The 23,610-nt window shown below is 42.1% G+C and overlaps 1 protein-coding gene across 1 annotated transcript in view; it reads left to right on the forward strand.

The window, feature by feature from the left end:
• Positions 1–882: 882 nt before the first annotated feature.
• The window catches only part of GPC6 (glypican 6), a 1,076,096-nt gene continuing 1,053,368 nt past the window's right edge, over positions 883–23,610 (forward strand). The window contains exon 1 of the mRNA XM_059996234.2: positions 883–1,565. Within this exon, the coding sequence (XP_059852217.1) occupies positions 1,406–1,565 (160 nt within the window). The 5' untranslated portion in view covers positions 883–1,405. The remainder of the gene's footprint in view (positions 1,566–23,610) is intronic.

Consider the following 23,610-nt stretch of genomic DNA (forward strand, 5'->3'; position numbering starts at 1 on the left):
AGAGTTCTGTTAACTTGGAAGAAAACAGTAAGTCTAGTATGTGAGTATTTGAAGAGAGGGAAGGAAGACCTCACTTCCCTCCCCAATATCTTCCTTCATGTACCCCAAAGACCCCTGCTCTCTCATTTTCTCACTGCTTCTTTGTTCTGCTTCTTCTCCTCAGCTTTCCTGTTCCTCCACACACTAGACACCTAAGATCATGATTTTTGATCCAAGAGTAATACTTGAAGTTTAAAAGGGGGACATTTTTGAGTCCAGAACCCAAAATCTGAAAATAAGAAAAACTACTGATCTCTCATGTGCGCCTGAACTGCCTTTACAGAAGAAAAACAAAGTCAAAGAGAAATGAGACCAGCAATTAGAGTAGTGACTGTGCCCTGCTATTTGCGTTTCCCCTATAATTGTTCATTTCTACGCTGCCTTTGGGTTTCAGTAGGTCGTGAATTGTTTCTCATATTCAGAGCAACAATTGGAATTGTGTTGTCCTTTACGTCCACAAAAATATAGCTTACTAACGTAAGTTAATGACTGCAAAATGCTTTTTGTGTCTAGATGACTTTGTTATGGCATTTAAAGGTAGCATTTCGGATCAGCATGAGGGATGTTCAGGGAATGAGAAAATAGGAACCTTTCCCTTTTTTTCCCCCTCCCTTCTTCTACCGAGTAGAAAGAAATCCAGTCCAGGTTTTGCCTTCGACTCTGCCTCTGAATTTCGGCTGTGCAATGTGTAGCACGTTTCTCTCCCGCCCCTCCTTTTTCCTTCCCTCTTGCCTCCAGTGTCTGTCTCCAGGATTTCTCTCTTCCTATTTCAGGAGGACTCTCACAGGCTCCCTCAGCCTGTGTGAAGCTGAGGTTTCCCCTAGATCCCGTATATCCCCAACACATACCTCCACGCACACGCGGCCCCAAGAACCCCGCGCTCACACCGACACACACTCGCGCGCGCACACCCCCGCGGTCGCCTGTCCATCTCCCTCCCGGGAGAGCCGGCGCGCGTCCCCACCTTCGCCGCACACTCCCGCGAGCCGAGCTCGCCGCGCGCTAGATAATTCTGCGGCTCGGAACTCGGATCGCAGCTCTCAACCCCCATGGTGGTTTTCTAAACATTTCTTTTCCTCCTCTTTCTCGTTTTTATTGCACCGTTTTCGGTCTGGGGGGCCAGAGGAGCAAGGCGGGTGCTTTCCCAGCCAGCCCTGGTTGGCTTGCCATCCTCCATCAGGCATATAAAAGTTTGCTGAGCATAGTCCAGAGGGCTGCGCTGCTCGTCCCCTCGGCTGGCGGAAGGGGGTGACGCTGGGCAGCGGCGAGGAGCGCGCCGCCGGCTCTGGCGGGCTTTCGGCTTGAGGGGCAAGGTGAAGAGCGCACGGGTCCCGGGGTTCACCGAGCTGGATTTGCATGTTGCACCATGCCTTCTTGGATCGGGGCTGTGATTCTTCCCCTCTCCGGGCTGCTGCTGTCCCTCCCGGCCGGCGCGGATGTGAAGGCTCGGAGCTGCGGCGAGGTCCGCCAGGCGTACGGTGCCAAGGGATTCAGCCTGGCGGACATCCCCTACCAGGAGATCGCAGGTAAGCGCGAGCGCGCGGCCCGGGCCGGCTGTAGCCCTCGGCGGCCGCACGTCTCCCGCGCCTCCGGAAGCCCTCCGCCTTCCCCCTGTTGCTGAGTTGTTGGTGTTCACTTTTCTGTCGGGGCTCTGCCGGCCGCCGCGCTTCTGTGCGGGGCGGCGGATGCTCTCGCGGCTTTGCCCGCGGGGGAAGGTGTGCGTCTCAGCTGCCTCATTGTGTGCACACGCGGGAGCGCCCTCCTTCCCTCCCTCCCTTCCTCCCGCGCCCTCGCGCCCCCTTCGTCGTTGGCCCCGGCCGCGCGGGCCGGGGAGCCCGGCACCCTCCGGGGCGGCCGCGGCGCGAGGGCAGATCGCCGAGCGGGGCGCCCACTCCGCGCCGCTCGCTCAGGCAAACTTGGAAGAACTGCGGCCGCAGTGTTGCCCAGCGCCACAGTCTGAGTGGCGCCTTCTCCGCTCCCGCCCTCGCGCCAGCGGGGGCGGTGGAGAGACGCGGAGGGCTCCCTTCGCCCCTCGGTCCCCTCTCCTGACCTTCGGGGAGGCAGGGCGCCCGGCGCCCGGGCCGCGGGCGGGAGAGGCTTGTGTGTGTGTGGGGGGGAACCCCACCGGGGGACTCGGCCTCCGACGTCGGCGGTTCCGGGCTGGTCTGGGGAGTTCGTGGGCTGCCCCTTTGAGATTTGGGGCGGGCTTTCCCGTTACGGTTTCTCAGTGCTTCCCTGATTGCGGTTGGTCACTCGCGGTTCGGGGACACCCCGGCCAGCCGGCGCCGCGCCCCGTCCTGAGCGCGGCCTCGGCCGCCCGTTCTGGGAAGCCGAGTCAACTTGAGCGGGTGGCTCGCTGGTGGATTCGTCCCGAGCTCCCGGGACCCCGCGTCCCCCGCGTGCCCGGCCACCAGCATTCCTCCACCGACAGCCCCTCCGACAACTTGCGCGGCAGCCTGGGTGCGTGTTTTCCGGCTCTTAGCTCCAACCGAACCCGAGCTTGTCGGGGGCTCGGTGAATGAAACGTGTTGGGGAGAGGTAATCCTGTGGCTGCGAGAGAGGCCAGGAGATGCTCCGGGGGCGCGGGCTGCGCAGACCCGGCAGCTGGAGTCCTCAGGGTCCTCGGAGGGTCGAGTCGAAACGCTGGATTTCTACCAGCCCAGCCTCTCCGCGTTTTGCCAAAGAACTGGTCGCTGGAGGGAAAGCATTTTTGCACAGATCTTAAAACATCACGGTTTCGATACGTGGTGGGATTGCTGTTTTATTGCGGTTGATCCACAAACTCTACAAGTGGGTTTTTTTACTCACACCGGAATGAGCACATTTCTAGAAGTACAGGCATTGAAAAAAAACAGCGTACACACCACGCCAACAGCGCGGAGCATTATATACAGGGAGCCTTTTTTAATTCTGAGCCAGACATAGGCAGCCTCTGGTGAGTCGGAGGCGGAACCTGTGGTGAATTCTAAGACCACTTTTCTCTCCCTGTCACTTCTTCTCCCTTTTCCAGAGCTCCTTAATTTGTTAATCAGTGAATAGAGAGACACTGCCCCCGCAGCTCCTTAAGTTTCTTAACTCTCCTTCCCTTTTGTCTACTGTTATTTCATTCTTTTTAATTAATTGATAAGGATCAGCTTTGCTTTTTCCCCTCCCCCCCCCAATCTCAGGGAATTCAACTTTTTAAAGGCGTAGAGTATGGACCACTTCTTGTAGGAACTTTTTCTCCTCTCATCTGGGCTTTTTCAAACTCTCTTTTAAACACACATATTTCCCAACATGATTTCAGATAAGATATCTCAAAGAAGAAAAGAGTTAAGTATTTTTAAATTGCTTCAGTATTCTTTAGTGGATAATGGGACCTTCAGCAGACTACAGTTCATCCTTACCAGAGGCAAATCTCCTTCATATCAGAGGGAAGGTTTTCGGTGTGTATGATTTCTGTAGGCCCCATTGACTTTCCTGAAACATTGCCAGTGGTTGAGATAAATTCTTCAGTAGAGTTTTAACTACAGAGGGTTTTTTTCCTCTTTTTTCTCCACCCCTTGACAATTACAGTGCTTGCTAATCAGTTGTGAATTTCTAAAACGTGTGCACTTTTGTTAAAATCACTTTCTAGGACTAAGGGCACTGTTGAGTTTGCCTAAACCCTCCTGTCCTTTGTGCCAGTGGAAATACTCAAGCTATAGGTCACTGGGAGGTCAGAGGCACATCTGATAGGAAAAGAAATGAATTGAAAGATAACTGTATATTAAGGACCAACATTTTTTCAAGGTAAATTTTACTCAGTGCTACCTATTGCTGTTGGAATGATCACTTAGGTGTCCTGTTATTAAATGAACACACTCTTCCTCTCTTCCCTCCTTCCTGATACCATTTACTTTTAATTATCTAGTATATCGTGGTTATCCTTCCCTTCAACTCCTTTCCATCCTTTGCCTTGTTTGGACTTTTACTGGTTTGCTTGAGAAGTGGCATGTGCTGTTAGTCTGCCAGGGAACATGAATTTAAAGGAACTGCTGTTCAGATTTCAGGTTCTTGAGAGCTGTTTCTAGTTGAAAGATATTTACAGGTAGCTTGCCTGGTAAAATAACTGAGAATAAGGACATTATGTTTCATCATGACATTATTAAAGTTTTACTCAGAACTCACAGTTGTGAAATAGTGTGCCCTTCTCCATTCTAGGATAAAAGGGAGTTCTTCAAACTCAACAGATGAGGGACTGTGATGGGTAATATATAAAGTTCGACTCTCAGAGAGTGCTTGGGAAAGAGGAGGCCTTCAGGGGGCAGCTTGTACCATTAATCTTCCCTCAGCCCTGATTTTAAACCATCCCAGGCAGATCAGATAGACTATCTGTTCTTGTTTCAAAGACCTGCAAAGGAATAGACCCTTGAGCCCCTCTCAGCAATCCATTCTAATACTTAGTAATTTTTGTGGTATCAAAATGTTTCCAGATATCTAGCCAAAAGCCTTCGAAGTGTGCTTGCTTATTTTCTCTTGTTCTATCTTCTGGGAAGATATTGAGCCATGTAGCATCAAGTTCTTTGTTAGCACTGTTACTCTGATCAAAGGTCAGTGTGAAACATGCCAGTTTTTCTTCCAGCATCAGAAATATTATCTCATTTTCCAATCCAACTCATCCTGATGGCGCTAAACTTCTAAAGGAACTCAAAACTGAAAAGAGCATCTGCTTAAAAGTCTGGGCAGTTCAGGGAATGTTGTTTTATGCTTACGGTGCCTCTATTTTATGCTTTGAGCCTTCTTGGAGTCATTCATTATAATATGCATGTGTTGCTTACTAGTGGTAATTTATTGGCTTACAGGTTAATGTTTTTCATTTATCTACTGCAACTTTACTTAACAATCTTTTATGTAGAAATCACTACGTGCCCGGCACCTATCTGAAAAACATTACTTACTTTAAAAACATTAAACATTGCCTTACTGACTTTTTCTAATAACTTAGATGCTATCATTATCCCCATTTTAAAGATGAAAAGACCGAGCAACACAGAGACAGATAATTAATTTGCCCAAGGATGACTCAGATAGCAAGTGATGAGGCTAGAGTTCAAACGCGGGCACTCTGACCCCAGGCACTGGAGTCCATCCACTTCACCTTGCCCACTGCCATTCTGTATTTGTCGAATGAATGCATGTAAAATCAATTCTTTCCTCATCTAATACATCTATAGCCTGGTATTATCAATCACCATATGCATTCGCTCACAGTTCTAGCTGAGTATTTTTCTATTTACTTGCAACATCTACAATTTTTCAAAATCACTTTGAATTTGGATTTTATGTTCTCTGGAATTGGCTACGCTACCACCAGTAAACTGTCTGTGTACTCGTGCATTTTCCCGATCATTGTATAGATCTGGTTATATGAAAGATAGAAAGTAAAAACATGTGTCGGTTTTTTTCCAATATACTGGACCTACTTTCTGAATATTGGGTTAGTCCAAAAAAACCTACTCCAGGAAATTATCATGGGGGTAGAGGGAAGTTTATCCCCACAGATTAGGAAAAACATATAACAAACTCTGTTCTCAATAATTTACTTTGCCACCTTTTTCCTATGTCAGGTATTTTGAGAGTCGGGCTATAGCTGGATATTAAGAAAGCAGTAAATTCTCTCCCATCTCTCTCTTTTTTTTTTTTTTTTTTTGCTGTACGCGGGCCTCTCACTGTTGTGGCCTCTCCCGCTGCGGAGTATAGGCTCCGGACGCGCAGGCTCAGCGGCCATGGCTCACGGGCCCAGCCGCTCCGCGGCATGTGGGATTTTCCCAGACCGGGGCACGAACCCGTGTCCCCTGCATCGGCAGGCGGACTCTCAACCACTGCGCCACCAGGGAAGCCCTCTCCCATCTCTTTAATATCAATCTATCTCAAAAATCTAAAAATCTGTCTCAAAGTCTAAAATTAAAAAAAAATTCTCTTATATTCCACTGATATACTAGTGGAATACTAGTATTCTAGTAGTATTAGATATATACTAATACTAGTATCTAGTAGTCTACTAGACTAGTATACTAGTCTTTCTTTATTGTTTTCAAATTTCAAAGTATGTAATGCTTCAATTTGTCTGGCCTTCGTCCAGCAGTCCTTTCCTTTTTTTGGTGGGCTTCCCGGGGAAAAGCTCTCCCTCCCTCTGCTCCCCAGCAAACCAACTTATTTGATACGTTTGCTGTTAACCCAACTCTTTTTTCAATTTTACATGTAGATATCACATTAACATAAATGAAAAAACAGAGTTTGGTAAGTCTTACTCTTTTGGAGACATATTAAATCTCCTAGTTTGGGATAAATAATTTAATTTCCATTTAGCTGCCTGATTCACAGAGTTCTGATTTCTTTGCCCTCTGTTTAGTTAGACGATGTCTTTAAAATCCTTTCGAAGAACACTGTGAGGTGGAAATGAGTTAGCGGAACTTCAAATGTTTTTTTTATGATTTGTCAAGTCACTAGATTACTAAAAGATTCACATTAATTCCAGGTATCAAAGCAATCTAAAATCTGGACTATTAGGAGTACCGCTTGTTAGACTCTTGATTTGGGAATTAATTTTAGAATGATCCTTGCAAACAGAGTTATCTTAGCTGATTTAATTAGAAGATGATATGTCATCGTTGAGAATAAGAGTTCATTTGAGTTGACTGATACACTTTTTTACATAAAACTTATATCTTTTAACCGTGCTGCATTGTAATAGCTTGTGAGCAGAAATGTAGGCCACTATCAAAAGTGATTTATAATATACAGCGTTATGTTCTTTAAAATACTGTAGTATAAACATTGCATTATAATTTATGTGAGAGGGTGACTCGTGTTCTTTTACAATTATGGGTATTATGAACACTTAACAAAATATAAAATTGAGCCCTTTTAAACCAAAGTGACCTACCATTCAGTCACTAGATTTTTATAGAAATAGGAGTTTAGGATAAAGACTGTAGTAAAGGAATTATTGATAAAATAATTCATTAGCTTAGTCTTAATTCATATTCAAACCCACAAAAGTAACATCATAGGACTCTTTTTTCCTCCTTAGTTCACATCTCTCAAAAGACTTCTAGCAAGGCCAGCAAGGTGACTCAGAGTTGTCTTGCCAGTATAAACAGAATAATTAATATTTCAAACTTGGTGCTTAAATCCTTTTGCAGATCAAATTCTGCTCTCTTAAATTCTTTAGCTGGCACACAACGAGACTTTAAGTAGTTTCATAGATTTCTCCAGTATTACTCAGTTTTTAGTGATTTACATGAGAGTATTTGAAAGTGTAGTTGACTCCCTGGATGGCATGTTTGTAAATAAAGGGTTTCATAGTGCTAACTCTTGGGTAAAGGTTTAAAAATTCTAATAATCCTGGATGGAAATATTTAAGAGTTTTTAATAACCCTGGATGAAAAATATTTTTAAACAAATGCACCAGTTAGTAACAAAGAAAAATAGAAATTTGATTCCACATTTACACATTATTCAGGTTATTATTTTTATAACCTATTCTCCATTTCTTTTAGTCATTTATGTTTCATTTTTCCAATAACTAGTTCTTATTTACCTACTATGTGTAAGTCACCACGCCAGGGACTGGCTGTAGGGCCCCAGGGAATTTTAATCCCAGCAGGGAAGCAGAAATTAAGGGCACCTTTAACAGTGAACGGCTGAGATGAGTGCACAGCACTAGGGTACCTGGCACTGGGAAAGCATTCAGTAGGATCATGTGGGGACTTCCCTGGTGGTCCAGTGGTTAAGACTCCGTGCTTGCCCTGCAGGGGGCGTGGGTTCAGGTCTCTGGTGGGGGAACTAAGATCCCCCATGCCTGGAGGTGCGGCCACAGTAAAGAAATAAATAAAAAGAAAAAAAATTTAAAAATGGAAAAATTATAGGATCCTGTGTTCTGATCACAGGGTTATGGAAATGCCTCCTTGAAGAAGAGCGATGGGCTCCGAAGCATGAGTATAGAGTCAGCAAGAAGGGGTGGGGGGAGCAGAGGGCACACTCATTGCCTTTATGGAAAGAAGGCCCTGAAAGCATGAGAGTTCCAGTTTACATGATCACTGCGAGCCATTCTTTTACATATGAAGGAGTCCCAACATAGAGCAGTTCTAGGAGTGAGAAAGTAGAAAGTTAACAGTATCACCCGGTCCCAGGTTCTCCCCATCTTTTGGCTCTTCCATCCTCATTCCATTCATCATCCAGGTCAGGACCATGATGGAAACAAGATGGCTACTGGAATACCAAGAGGCAAAGGGGCAATGCCCAGAGGCATAGAAAGGGACCATTTCTTCCCATGGGCATCTCTCTGTTGATGAGGCATACTAGCCTCAGCAGTCCCTCAGCAGATTTACCCACCCTTCTCATTCCAGAATTGCCTCCTATGCCCATGCTTGGAAGAGAAAGGAAAAGGACTATGGCTGTTAATCTGAACTAGTCACAGTTATACCCTAAGACAGGCTGGTAGTCACCTTTCTCACGTATATGGCCACTGAAATGCTTGGTTAATCTTCATAATCTTAATAAGGAACTTAGGGGTATCAGAGGAATTGAGAGGAATGACTCAGACTTTCTGAATTAAGTATTTGGCATTCTTGCTTTAAACCAGTGTTCCTCGACTCTGGCCAGTGGTGAACTGATAAATGTTAAACAATTGGCTCTCTGGAGGGTAGTGTGTGGAGAGACCTGATTTGTAGCATTTGCCAATTTTTGTGGTTTAAATGTTCCCACTGTGACCGGTCTTGAGCTACTAACAGCTCACCACCTGGCTTACAAAATTCCAGAAGATTTAACAACTGGCTCTTTCGAGTTGGAAAGAGCCAGGGCTATCCTGGAATCATGTGAAATATTAAGAAAAATACCTGCACTTGGGCTTCATCTTCAGATAATCTGATTTAATTGGTCTGGGAAGGGTACTTTCCCTCCCTCCCTCCCTCCCTCCCTTCCTCCCTTCTTCTCTTCCTTTCTTTTGAAAATTTCCCAAGTGATCCTGATGTGCGTCTAGGGAAGAGAGCCAGTGGTCTGGAGCAGTGCTTCATAAACTTTATCATGCATCAGAATCACTGGAGGCCTTGTTAAACGCAAACGTCTTGGTCATCCCCACAAGTTCTGACTTAGTAGTTCTGGGATAGGACCTGTAATCTGCATTGTTAACAAGTTCCCAGGTGACGTTGATGCTGTTGGTCTGGGCACCATCCTTTGAGTTTCTGGGGGCCACATTCTGGGTGCATTCAATGTGGTTTTAAGTACATGTTTTTGTCAGGGGAGACAGTCATATCTGAGCAATGATTTTGTGTTATTTTTCGCCTTGACCTTGGGTAGGAATCTCCACCCAGAAAGAGTTGCTGCTTCCAAACTGCGCACCCCGACCCTGTTTCCTCAGCGTTCTTCCAAATGTCTACATCGACCACTAGGGGGACCAAGGGAAAGAGAGTGACTGGCTCCCTTCTATCGGTCATCACCTGTGCCGGGAGCAGAAGGGGCCTAACCCAGCTGCCCTGGGCACTTCTGCGCCAGTAAAATAACACCACAGCATTGCTTTAAAGGGGAACTGGGAAAAGTCATTTTAAATTTCTTTCACGGTAGGATCCCTATTATTCTTTGCTAATATGGTAGGCTCCCTATGGGTATGTAGGACTCATTTTGGGGGTCTTTTTTAGAACATTTCTGGTCAAGAGTAATTCCAACCCTCCCCCACTCCCTCCCCGGCCCCATCCCGCCTTGAGCTATTTTTCCTGTGCAGATCTAGCCGTTTGTTCCTGACTTCCAGGTACAAGGAGACTACATTTAGAGCTGGTCACCCTTCATTTTATACACATTTAATTAAAGATGTAGCATAATACATTCTGGACATGCACACCAGTGTTCTGTAGGCTTTATCAGCTAGTGGATTTGCTCCTTACATTTCTTGGATTTCTTGAGAAATCGACTTCCTCTTTTTGTGCCCCCAGAACAGCTGAGATTAGCAGGGGCAAGTGCTCCTCTGCTGAATTTCAGGGAACTAGGGGTGTTTCCTCTCAAGGTTGCAATGAAGTTGAGGCAACTCTTTTCTTTGCAAAGAAAGCACTCTGAGGTCTTCCAAAAAATGATGACTAACTTTCAGTTATTATTTTCTTAATGGGTCAGAATAGCTCAAAGTCAATAGCACTTTTGCAATGAACTTGAAAGAGCCACCATGCTTTTGGCTATTAGAGATATTTTCAAGTGACAGGCCTTAATTTTTTTTCCTGAGGAAGTAAGAAATGTTGTCCTTTATCTGTTTGCTTATCCTATTTTATTCCAAATCCCAATGATTGGGAGTTTTTAAAACTTAAAAAATTTAAGATCGCTGATTTTTAAACTTTTTTTTTTTGTAGCAAAAAGTTTAACAAATGATTTTGAAGAGTTTAAGTGCTCTTTGACATAATGGGAGCTCTATTTGGAAAATAAGAATTTGTAATTCTGAAGTATTAATTATCTGGAAATGCAAGATTCCTGAACATTCCTGCTTGATCTGTTCCAGCCTCTCCTCCAGCTATATGTTTGCACTGAATTTAGGGAACATAATTGACTGTTACTTTTACATTATCAAGTGCTAATGTGTGAAAGGCTTTTACTGTGCTTTTACGACTCATTTGATTATGTGGTTATCTTATTCAGTATTCTTTCACAAACTTGGGGGTATTCAGACACCAGGAGGTCAAGTACTATGTTAAAAGCTCAGGCTGGGAGCTTTCCTGGTGGCGCAGTGGTTGAGAGTCTGCCTGTCGATGCTGGGGACACGGGTTCGTGCCCCGGTCCGGGAGAATCCCACCTGCCGCAGAGCGGCTGGGCCCGTGAGCCATGGCTGCTGAGCCTGTGCTCCGCAACGGGAGAGGCCATAGCAGTGAGAGGCCCGCGCATCGCAAAAAAAAAGAAAAAAAAAAAGCTTAGGCCAATATTTTGTATGACTGCCATAAAGAATATATTCATTTCACCTATATTACCATATGGCTCTCATAAAAGGTCAATTTCAATTGAATATTATAGGTTGTGAGCGGCAAATCTTATGTCATCAACAAAATCATTACATATAATCTCTTCAATTACCACCTTCCCTTCTTTAAGAAAAAGGAACTTGGGGATTTCTTAAAATCAGAGATCTTCATGATGTGTTTTGTATACTAGACATATAAAAATTGTATAAACCCATGTTTTTCTATTTTAATTAAAAAAATACATGTAGGGTGATCACACTTAAATTCCAGTTAAAACAGTACATTAGGTGCAACAGATATTCACAGCAGAAAACCATGAAATTGTACTTTTTCATTTTGTTATATTAATTTAACAAATAAACTTTGAGTCAGTTTCTCAGCCTGGGTTATTGCTGTAAAGATAGATAATTTAATATTGTAAGAAGTTATATGCATAAACATAAACTAACTGCTATGATTAAAGAATGGCGATTTATTTTTGTCCAGAACATGCTTATTATTAAATTATACAAAGGTTTGCAGTTTAATAAAGTGTTGACTATATATAAAAATATAGGTTATACTTATCTTAATTCTATGTAGTAACAAAGGTGCATTTTGTCACTGGAATAACAATTTCCTATAACTGAGAAACGTGTAACGCATTTTAAAGTGAGTTTTAACCTTTCTAACCATTAGTTTATAAAGTACAACTCTTGACAAAGCCATTGTGATTCCTCTGAAATATTTATTTTCAAAAATATGATGTGGTATTGAAAAAAAAAGTTTAAAACTGCTCTCTGTTTTGAAAGGCTTTGAAACAGTATTCTTTGGGAGAAAAAGAGCCTCTCTCCCAATTAGTATCATCAGGAAAAACAGAAAGATGGAATACAAATAAGCGAGAGCAGGCTTTTCCCAGGGTGACACTTCCTGAAGCTGTCTTTGTGCTGGGCGACAATTCTCATTTTAACCTAATGAAGCGTTAGAGAGAACCAGTGTCCTAAGAGAGAAGCCTGGAGGTTTCTGGAAGTCTCAGGCTGCCCATCTCCTCCCAGGCACTGACGGGGAGCCGCTGCCTGGGACTTCTGAAGGTGCCAGGGATGCCCAGGAGGAGGCTCTGCCGTGCAGCGCCAGCCTGTAGGTGTACCACCTTCGGCCACATTTCAGCCTGGTTCCTGTGGAACTGATTTTCACGGCTCATGACAGAAGCTGTTTTCAGCCCTTGAAGAGGAAGTGGCTGGGCTGCTCCTCTCACACAAACAGCGAATTGCTCCCTGGCTTTCAGAGCCTTCGAGGTCTGCTACCTTAAGGTTCTAATGGCCTTTTAACAGTGTTTCCAGCTGAGCAGCAGATGTAAAGGATAGTGAACATTGAAAGCACTGTTCTTTTTTTTTTTTCCCCTCCCGGAAAGAATCATTTTTTAACAGACATTGTACAAACACTGTATCCCAGGACCTATTCAGCGGCATGTTAGATTTGAAAAACTGAACCAAATCTCCAATAAATATATTGTCGGTGCCATACATCTGCCACCTCGCTGGGCTCCGTGTCCCATTTTACCGGCCATCAGGAGCTGAGATCGTGTCACCATTAGTAGTGGCCCCGTTTGGTAATACCTCATCAGGGAAAAAAAGAATTAATGAAGCCCCAGAAAGCCTCTAAAACCCCTTGTACTTTCAGTCCATTCATTTTGATCCTAAAAATGACAGTGTATTTCTGAAAGCAGTACACTGAGCTTTTAGAATTATATCCAGTCTGCCTTTGCCTCCCTTTCTGTTGTTTTGACGGTTCGTTTTGTCCACCTGTGGGGCAGGGGGGTGAAGGGTTTCCCGAATAGGCGGCTCTGTGCTCCCTGCAAAGTGAACTTCAGGACCTTTGAACTAAGGTTTGGTCTGAGGTTGGTATTTCCGTCTTTTGGGCTTTGGGGAAAAAAATTAAACATTACTGAGAAACACTGGTCGAATTGGACATTTTCCATTTAAAAAAACAATAGAGAAATAGTACGTCTTTCGATTTCACTTAGGTCCAAGCAGTGCTTCTGCATTTCAATTTTCCAGTGGTCACTGGACAAGAGAAAACCAGCCATGCAGATAAGGCATGATTCCTCACTCCGGGAGCTCACCTGTTTTACAAGCTTTTGGAAGACCTTTAGGAAGTATGTGAACTGCCACCATATTTTTTCCCCAAAGTTGAAAACATAGACACGTTGCCACTCCAATGGGAAAAGGCACACGATTTCCTCTCCCTGCTTTGCTGCTTCACTCACGCGACCCATCTGGTTTTTCTCAGGACCTCCCACTTGCTGGGTAACTTGATGGGTAAAAAATTTTAGTGTGATCAGTTAAGCTCTTCTCAGTAACAGTGGATCATGTGGGGTACTTTCTCTGGTTTTAAGCAGAGGCTGGCTTTGACTTCTTGCTCTACTATGGACCTCTCTGTGCTTCAGTTTCGTCATCTGTGAACAGGGATGCTAACAGTCCCTACCTCTCAGTGTTATGATTGTATTACATGAATTAACATTTAAGCTTTTAGAATAGTGCCTGGCATTGAATAAAGGCTATATACAAGTTGGTTAAACAGCAAACGCTAGGTAAGGAAATCAGTCTCTTCCATGGGTCTAGGAAGTGTCTCTTCCCCAGGAAAGCAGGGGGAAGAGGGAGTTTCCTTGGGCTCCTCCCATCTTCAGGGTCCTGCTGGCCCGCACAACTGATATCTATGATCTGATCTTGTGCAACTTGGGAAGGGCCTGGTAGCCCCCTTTCCTGAAGTATTCACCCTCACGTTGGCCATTCTGGCCCTGTAGGCCTCCTGAAGCCCTGACCTGTCCCTCATCTGGCCTCTGGCCCACCTGTAGCCTTCATTACCTTCTGGTTTACCACTCAGCTGCCTTCTGAGCCTCCAGCAGGGCTGTATGAACTGCTGGGCCAGACCTGTGTCCCCTGGGTGTGGGTGCAGCCCTCCCTCTGAGCGCCCTGTGTCTCCAAGTTTACCCTAAGGTTGGTGTCAGGTAGCCCACCGGGCAATCTCTTCCCAGGGTCCTAAGCAGAATTTGAGCCAGAAATCCCTTTTCTCTTTGGCTTCCTGTTTTGATGCAAAGCTCAGAGAGGAGAAACTGGAAGACGTGGGGAGCCGTTACCATCCCCGTGCTTCCTTTCTTCCCGCGACCTCTGGGGCCAGGATGGGTTTGCTACCCTTTCTCTTCCTGGCTGGACCTCAAGCCCTTCATGCAGGTTTGAAGACTTTTCTCCTGAAAAGGTCCAGTAACAGATACCCATGCCTCTGGAGGTGGAAGCTTGTAAGAAAACAGTGAATTAAGGGGCAAAAATATTGAATCAGTTAAGTATCTGCAAAATATCTTCCCCATTCCATAAACAAGATTCCAAAGAATCGCACAAACATCAAGTGAACTGGAAATAATATGAATTCCTTGTTTATATGGGAATCTTTGGACTTCCTGGAAGATGGTACCATACAGAAGCAAAAGGACTTAAGTCCTTGTTTTGTGCTTACTAATCGATCATTTTAAAGTTTCCTTACCTCTTTGAATCCCAGGATCCATATCTATATAAAAGGGCAATACTGTAGGTTGGCTTATAACATTTTTTTGTGAGGATTAAATGGCATAATGCATGTGAACAGCCTGACAGAAATGTTCGGTAAATGTTAGTTCTTTTTTTCCCCAATTCCCTCCTGACACACGTACCGTGATGAGAAATCTGCCTATTTCTTAATCAGAAGAGGAGAGAGAAAACCTAGTAGGCTGTAATCCCCACTCTAAGACTTAGTCACTTTTAATTTCCTTCTAAGAGAGAAGCTTTAATGGAACGTTAAAAGGTGATCCTAAAATGCTGTTAAATGTCAAATAGCAAATCTTTCAAAAACATTTATTTCTCTTCTTTTTGGTCTTCTACTTGGAAATGGCTCTGAAACTTCTCTTTCAGACCATTCTCACTGGTTTGTGTCGCGCATGCCACCAGCAGAAGGATATATAGCTGTGACGTTGCCTTGATTATTTTAATTTGCTTAAACCAGTGGTTCTCAAAATCACCCAGAAGGTGTGTTCAAGTGCAGGCTGCTGGGCTCCATGCTAGGAGTTTCCGATGTAGTAGCTCTGAGATGGGGCCAGTGCCCAGGTGACACTGATAGTCCTTGGATCATACTTTGAGACCCACTGGCTTAAATTTTAAGCCTTAAACCATCAAAGGTCAGTTTGGTTCTCCAGTGGCTTAAGAATAAATTTCGACCCTGTTGGTTTGACATTCAAGATCTCAAACTATCCTTCCAGTTTACTCCTAAGCATCCTTCTAGAAATTTCTGTCTGATAAAAACTTTTTCACTAAACTTCATTTTCTTTCTGTGTCTCATTTCATTTGCTAATACCTCATATCAAGGCTTGGTCTGTCCTCCTCACTTTTCTCCACTAATGAAAATCCAGTTGAGCTCAGATTCCCCGTCGTGAATTTGTCCTAGGCCATACAGTCCCTAACTATTCCTTCTTTGCCAAGCTTGTGGAATGTTTGTGTATTCATTTGGTAATTAATCAAATTCTGCCTTCCCATGACTCTTATCATGTATCCTGTCATTAAATGAGTCTCTTAATTTGTGTTTCCCAAATTTGCCTGTGTGATAGCTGAGGGAACTTTCGTACACATTGGTACTCCCTCGAACATAGAGCTTGGGCATAGTAGATACTCAATAAATAGTTGACTACTCCTTAATCAGAAATATAAAGAGATTTTGGAGGGGGGCGTCTGGGCTTCCAGACAACTTTCAGTAAGATCAAAATTAAATGGTGTGGTATAAAGACACCCTTATATTTTCTTTGAAAGATTGCGTCTGATACGTTATATTAGCTTAGCCAGGGGAAATCAATTTGTGAAAGTGTAGACCACCAGAGTTTATTGCGTAGAACATGCATTTTGTTGCTTTCATTTTATTTTAGAGTATAACGTTTCTTCCAATGAAACACCTGCTATATATAGGTATATGACTATCAAAATGTTTTTTTTTTAAGTGTCATTTTTTAGCTATCACTGACAGCAACTTTCAAATACTTGAAAAGATTAGAGGAGTTAAATGTAAAGAGTACTTTAAATTGCAGTGACATTTCCTGGGAGATAAAGAAATTGATAGAGAGGAAAGTTAGTTTAAAAACATCAGGCCTTTTTAAAAGGATAAAGCCATCACATTATATCACCTTTGGAATGATCTCTTTATGATGGAAGCTTTGAATAATAAGTTGTGCCACTGGAGTGCTCATAGGAACTACTTGTAACTTTGTGAATTCCACTTTAAACTGTTAGCTAACTAAGTTCCCTTACATGTTTCAGGTCAGTACAAATTTATCTTTAATTAGTTGGTTAAAGAAAAACACCCACAGTTGCCCTGCCCTTGAGGTACCCAGAGAAGAGTGAAGGCAGACATATAGATGATTAATCTCAATACTGTGTGGGAATGGAGTGATAAAGGTGCTGGGAGCCTAGAGAAAAGCAGGTAGAGGTGGGAGGACAGGTACAGGTAACATATTGGAGGCGGAGGGGGAGAGAAAGTGAGGGCTCTGAACCAAGGATTCTGAAATGCCTTTTTTCTCCACTAGAACAATTTATTTCTTATACAGTATTACTTGTCCTTCCACATAAATGGATGAACCCTAATTATATAGTAAATAGGGAAGGTTAAATTCCTCTGTTAAATACGTCATGCCTGTGAACTCCCTAAGAAATGGGCAACAATGATTTTGAAAAGTTTCATCAATCTTTGTTCAAGCAAATAGAACATGCATCTGTCCTTAGGGAATTGTATAAATTACTCAAGAATGATATTTAACCCCCAATTATTTTGGCTTCTATATTTTAATAAATTTTCTACAGAAATATTAAAAAGATAACCACATTTATCCCATGTGACAATCTCTGTTTAAAGATGTAGTTTTAAATGGCAATAATTCTGCCATTTCATATACGAACCTTCCTTTGGTGACATTAGCATACGATTGTGCTGTGTATTTTAAAAATTCACAGACATTATAGCTACCCTGTTGAAGTGGGTATGATGTGTATAAATAGACACATGAATATTTTGATAATCAAAGATGACACTAATGGTGAGGCAATTTTTTTTTGGCCATGGTTGGCTGAAAAGAACAGCTCATGCTCTGAATCCCTTTTACTAACTTTCTTGCGTAGATAGTGTAATAAGTGATTCCAGCTGGAGGAAAGGTGAAACCCAGTGAGCTTTTTTGTGCCCTCTTTGGTCTAACTTGGCTTACTTTTTAGTTTCTATGTTTTCTATCACTTTTGAAACTGTGAACATTTCAACTCGTGCTGCTGTACAGTTTGCATATGAAGATGTTTTAAGCAGGTTCTGAAATCATAAAAAGTAGGGAGGATGCCCAGATGACAACAAGCAGAAAAATTCCTCCTTTAAATAAAAGGCTCCATTCTCATTTGGAAAGCAAAATGTGCTCTCATAAAAGTAACAGCTGCAAAAAAAGCAGGAAGGCAGAACACACTAATCTAAGTTGTGAAATATGTTTGGGTAGCTTAACAGAGATTTAGCTGTTTCTGAGAAAAAAATCAAAATCTAATTTTAAAATGAAGGTATTTAAAAGCCTGGAGCAAGAGAGCCTTATTGATGGAGTTGGTGAGCAGCCCGGATACAGCCACTTCCCTGCTCTGGCTGGTGGCTCTGTTCTGCAGCGGGTGGTCTTACGCTGCAGCCCGTGGTCACATGTGTCAGCAGGCACCTGTCTTTTCAGAAAGCAATGGGTGATGAAACAAGGGAGTGCCAGAGAGAGTTCATTTCTCTTAAATGATTTTGTCTTTCTTAAAGTTGATTTATACAAATTGATATTTCTTTCTAAAAACAAGGTTCAAAGTTGTTTTTCCTTCCCACATGGAATTGAAGCTCTGAACTTAGGATTTCTTTAGGTGTTATATATATTGATCCTCAGGGTGTCCTGAACTTTTCCTAACAGAATAGCAGTAGCATTGAAGGTGCTGTTTCTTTTTAAATGGTATGCCTGATTTCTGAATGAAAGATGTAACGCTCTGTCAGAAATATGTATGTCTTGGGACACTGTTCTCAGGGACTGGACCAATTTCCTAACCTGGAAAGTATCAGCCTCTATACACAGCGTATATTTTTGAGATTGGGGAATATGATGGGTGTGTGTGTGAACTCACTACTGCCACAATAAATAATAACAATCTAAGTTTTGTTATAGACTAATAATAAATCTGGTTTGCTAAAGTATACATTGCAGCTGTGATAGACATGCTAATTTTGTTTTCTACTCTTTGAAGGAAGTTTCTCTGTTCATTTAAAAAAACGGAGGACAGCTATACTCAACACTGTACCACCAATGCTCATGGAAAAAGGGGACAGACCCTAAGGGTGCTGTACTTTCCTATGGACGAGGGAGCTCAATTTCTTTTTCTATGAAGGAATGCGTTTAGAGGGAAAAATTCTTCCCATCTATTACCTCTTGCAATATTTTATTTAAACATTTTGGCGTGGTAATCACTTTCTAACATTTATTGCAAATATAAAATATAAATATCTGATATATTTGATTAGTCTCCATTAGTCTATAAAGTCCTAGAAGGCAGGGCCATGTCTGATTTATTTTGGCATGGCTGTCAGTAAGGCATTCAGTGCACACATACTGAATGTACCAAATTATGACAACGACCTGGGCTTTCACTTGATTCCTAGATAACAACCTCTTTGTATCAATAGATGTTGACCAACTCATGTATATTCTATGTTATGAAGGGCATTCTATATACTACTGGACATATGCTAACTTCCAGCCATTATATTGTCAATTTTCATTTCCACAGATTTACTGAGCACAAGTGAAGTCAGAGTATCTTGCCCTTAATAAGTTTACACTCTAGAAGGGCATGCAATACAAAGTGTCATGTAAGTTATTTATTTCCTATTGAGACTGATGTTGAAATATTTCTCCACCATGTAAATTAGTAGTCTAGAGAGTAAAATTTATATTTAGAGCTAGTCCAGCTCAATAGTATATATTATTGTCCCCACCCTAGTTTCTAGGGGCAAAGAGAGACCATCCTTACATTTTACCTATACATTTACTTCTGAAAAAAATCAATATTATAGAACCATGACTTTTACAGTGAGTTGAATGGTCTTATTGCACTGATATTTTTGAAAGGATAAAGAAGACTGTCTGCTCTCTTTTGCTTTAACAAAAGTATCAAATGATTGACCTTTCCATATAGCTGAAGGTTGCCCTTTAATGAAATAAAATGGAATCAAGATAAAGCATAGAAATTGTAGTAGGATTGTTAAAAATGGGCTTCATGTTATACCACTGAGTATATGTTATATAATAACATTGACTGAGCTCTCTCTATGCCCCACATACAATTTTAAACTCTTTACTTGTAGGATCTCATGTAATCCTTACAACATCTCCATTATAGGTATTACCATTCACATTTTACAGATGAGGAAACTGAGACACAGAGAGAGCAATTAACTTGTCCAAGGAAATAGATGGGTTAGCAGATGAGCCAGGAAGATTCCACAGCCCATGGATTTAACTACTACCCATGGGAATCACATGATTTTCTTCTTCACATGAACAAAATAACTTTTTCTAGAATTAATATAATGTTTTCAGATTATTGGGCTATGTAATGGTTTATGCAGTTCTTTCAAAATATTATGAATCACTTAACTTTCCATTGTTAGAGGAGGTAAGAAGCAGCAAACATGATTCTATCCCTGAGACATCTCTAGAATCTCCCAGTAAGATAAGTGATAACTGATTTCTCGTTTAGATTGAGTCATCACGTGTAAAACTATATTGTTTCATAATTATTATTCTCGCTGTTTCTGAACCACCTTTCTAGGTTTGAACCCCCTTTCTAGCATCTAAATCCCCTTTCTAGGTTTAGAGAAATCCTCATCCTTTTGGGTCTAAGGAAAGTCAGATCTCGCCTACTGGTATAGGAATTAAAAAGGTCAGATGCTTGTTTTCCCAGGCCAAGTCACATGACCTAGAATGAACCAATGAGACGTACTCACTTTAGTTTTTGTCCCAAAGAAGTGGGGACATTGGAGAATTCATTCTGGGGAAAATCAAAGGCAAGATTTAACAGTTATTTTGTTAAATATTTGGCCAAACTAGCTTTTGAGTCCTTAGTACTGTTTCTTACGGTACTGCTGGGCAAGTTATGAAAGCCAGTATTGGGTTACCCATTAGGCAGACCAGGAGTGTGCTTTGGGTACTTGTGAACAGAGGCATCAGAAAGTATTTTGGGAAGAATATTTCAAGCAATATGGTAGTCATCATGATAAAAACTAGAATTTGTATTTCCTTTCATTTTCTTTATAGTCTAGTATTTACCTTTGAATTATATATTGTCATGGTGAGTGTTCAGATGGAGATACACTATTACTGTCTTCATTGGCTCAGCGTCAGACAGCTTTCCCCCTCCTCTTTGAGATGCAAAGCAAACTCCTTCACTCACAACAAATAATGTTTCCGGAAGGAAAGTGGAGGATCTTACACCTACAGAACTAAGGACCAAGATGTATTACCTCTTCCTCTTCTGAAGCCTATTGACTACTGAGCATCCTTTGCTCCTCCTGCAAAGCCAATCCCAGGAGGTGTGGGCAGGTAGGGAGAAGGGAGTTAGAGGAGCATGGCTCTGGCAGCAAGAAGAGGGAAGGAGAAGCAAGAGTGATTGCAGAATGGTCCTTTCTGATAGAAAACATGGAGATTTTCAAAGCAAATATTCCAAATTCAGAGAATTACCTATCTTTCAGGTTTTTCTCAAGCTTCCCATTGCTAAGCATTATGTTTGCCAGCCAGTGATTTCTAAGTGTGACAGTAGTATCCACTACGGTTCGATGAGTCCACCTTCTTGGACTAATATTTCCTATTGTATTGATTTGAAATAGCTCTGTTGAGATACAGTGTCAGTATTGCTTTTTAAAACATCCTAAGGTATAAGAAGAATTCAGTATACAATTGCCACTTCTAGATAAATTAATTTTGTAATTTAAGAAAAAAAAAAGAGCTTTCCGGTTTCTAGGGCAATTGAGTATAAATCCACCACTCCAAAATTGTCTGAGAACTGTGGTAGCTCTTTGAAGATTTTAAGCTCCTCTAGGGCTAGGTTTATGCAGTTTTATTTGTTTCCTAGGTACTTTGCCCAGGGTTGGACAAACAGATAAGCTTCTTAACTGGTGGATTTAACTGACTATCTGTTCACATTTGAGGTGGTAACCTGGGGTTTAGTGAAAAATTTTGAGGATAGGCAAGTACTAGAAGGAAAAAGAAGATTAATAAAGATGAAGTAACTTTTTTCTTTTTAACATCTTTATTGGAGTATAAGTGCTTTACAATGGTGTGTTAGTTTCTGCTTTATAACAAAGTGAATCAGTTATACATATACATATGTTCCCATATCTCTTCCCTCTTGTGTCTCCCTTCTTCCCACCCTCCCTCAAAGATGAAGTAACTTTGATACTTTGGCATTATTCACATTTGTCTTCTCTCTCTCTCAGATATATATACATATATATGTGTATGTATACACACACCTTACACATATTTATGTATATTATGTATTTTTGGACAGGAAGTCATTCATGAGAGTACCGATGTTGGACTCAGGATACATATATTCTGACTCTAAAATGGTAACATATTGTATGCACAATATATTATAGCTCCTTCCAGTTTTTTCTTGATTTCTAGAACTTTCTTCAAGCCCAAAATAACCTTGACCTTTCTCACTACAGATGGTTGTACTTAGGGACACTGGCAGTGAACTTGGGGATACTGGTTTCAAATGTCACCTCTGTAGAGAAAAGGAGGAAGGTTCCAAAAGAAGAATGAGTGTCCTACAGTCCTTTAAAACTTGAACAATTGACATAGCATGACAAATCCTTCCAGATGTTTTTAATTTCTAAAAATACATGGGTTGATACCACAAAGATATTTAAAAGATACCAAAGGGTTGACCTCTTCAGGGACAGTCATTCTTTTTTTTTTTTTTAACATCTTTATTAGAGTATAATTGCTTTACAATGGTGTGTTAGTTTCTGCTTTATAACAAAGTGAATCAGCTATACATATACTTATGTCCCCATATCCCCTCCCTCTTGCATCTGCCTCCCACCCTCCCTATCCCACCCCTCTAGGTGGTCACAAAGCATCGAGCTGATCTCCCTGTGCTATGCGGCTGCTTCCCACTAGCTATTGGTCTTACATTTGGTCGTGTGTATATGAGGGACAGTCATTCTTTTAGGCACTTGTGACGCTTCAGTTGATGTTTCATGCATAGGAAAATATTCATGAATATTATATATATTTACTGAAATGGTAATATACTATATACATCTTTATGCAGATATTTTTTCCACTTAACTTTTCTTGAAACCTGTTTCATTTCAGTTCATAAAGACTTGCCTCATTTTTTCTCGCCATCCTCGCTGGAGGTTGCATTTTTATCCCACTGTACAGACTTTCTATACCTTATTTAACTGGTATCCCATTCATGGACATCTTAGTGGTTTCTTTTTTTTTTTTTTTGCGGTACGCGGGCCTCTCACTGTGTGGTCTCTCCCGTTGCGGAGCACAGGCTCCGATGCGCAGGCTCAGTGGCCATGGCTCACGGGCCCAGCCGCTCTGCGGCATGTGGGATCCTCCCGGACCGGGGCACGAACCCGTGTCCCCTGCATCGGCAGGCGGACTCTCAACCACTGCGCCACCAGGGAAGCCCAGTGGTTTCATTTTTGCTATACAAAGTATATTGCAGTGAATGTCCTCACATGTACACCTTTTCACATAGTGCGAGTTTATCTCACAAGGAAATTCTGGAGGTGGAATTGCTGGGGAAAAAGTCTTAGGTATGAACATTTTGATTGGCATTGCCACATTTCTCTCTGTCTTAGTTTTGCCAGTTTACTCTAATGCAACAGCAAGCACTCAGAGTCACCATGTTGCACAACCCCAGAGGGGTATTATCATGACTCTTCACGCGACGGTACATATGGGTGGACCTGTGCTCTGTCTGCAGCTATTTCTGGCCCTGCCTGATGCTAGCTCATTGGTCTCCGTAGTTGTTCCAGAGTATGGGCTATTCAACTTTAGATGGAGAAGATGGACGGATGGAGTTTTTGGATTCCCTTCAGGCAACATTTACGATTATGCACCATTGCAGAAGGAAGTTGTGCGAATAAAAAGAGACCAGTTAAATATGTGGGGTTAATGGTATACTGAAAACTCAGTGCTTATTTCTGTATTTGGAATAGAATATATGAGCCTTTATCCAAGTGAACCCAGGATTCATTTACCAACATGCATTCGTATAAGAACTTCACGAAGGATGTTAAGAAGATCAGATCACGAAACGTAGAGGTCTGCTGAGTTTTTAAATCTGGCTTGCTTCATTTTAGACACCAAACGTATGGCCATAGCTAATTATATGCCTAAATGCTATTGCATTTCAAAACCATTGATATTACTCTAAAGGACCTCAGAGGCAATGGTAATAAGAGATGTGGTTAGAAAGACAGGAGATGTAAAGTGAAACTCTGACCTTTAGAAAGAACTGCTGTAAACTTTGAAAAAATCAATTTGTTAACA

The sequence above is a fragment of the Delphinus delphis genome, chromosome 18, assembly GCF_949987515.2.
Source record: "Delphinus delphis chromosome 18, mDelDel1.2, whole genome shotgun sequence".
Taxonomy (NCBI): domain Eukaryota; kingdom Metazoa; phylum Chordata; class Mammalia; order Artiodactyla; family Delphinidae; genus Delphinus; species Delphinus delphis.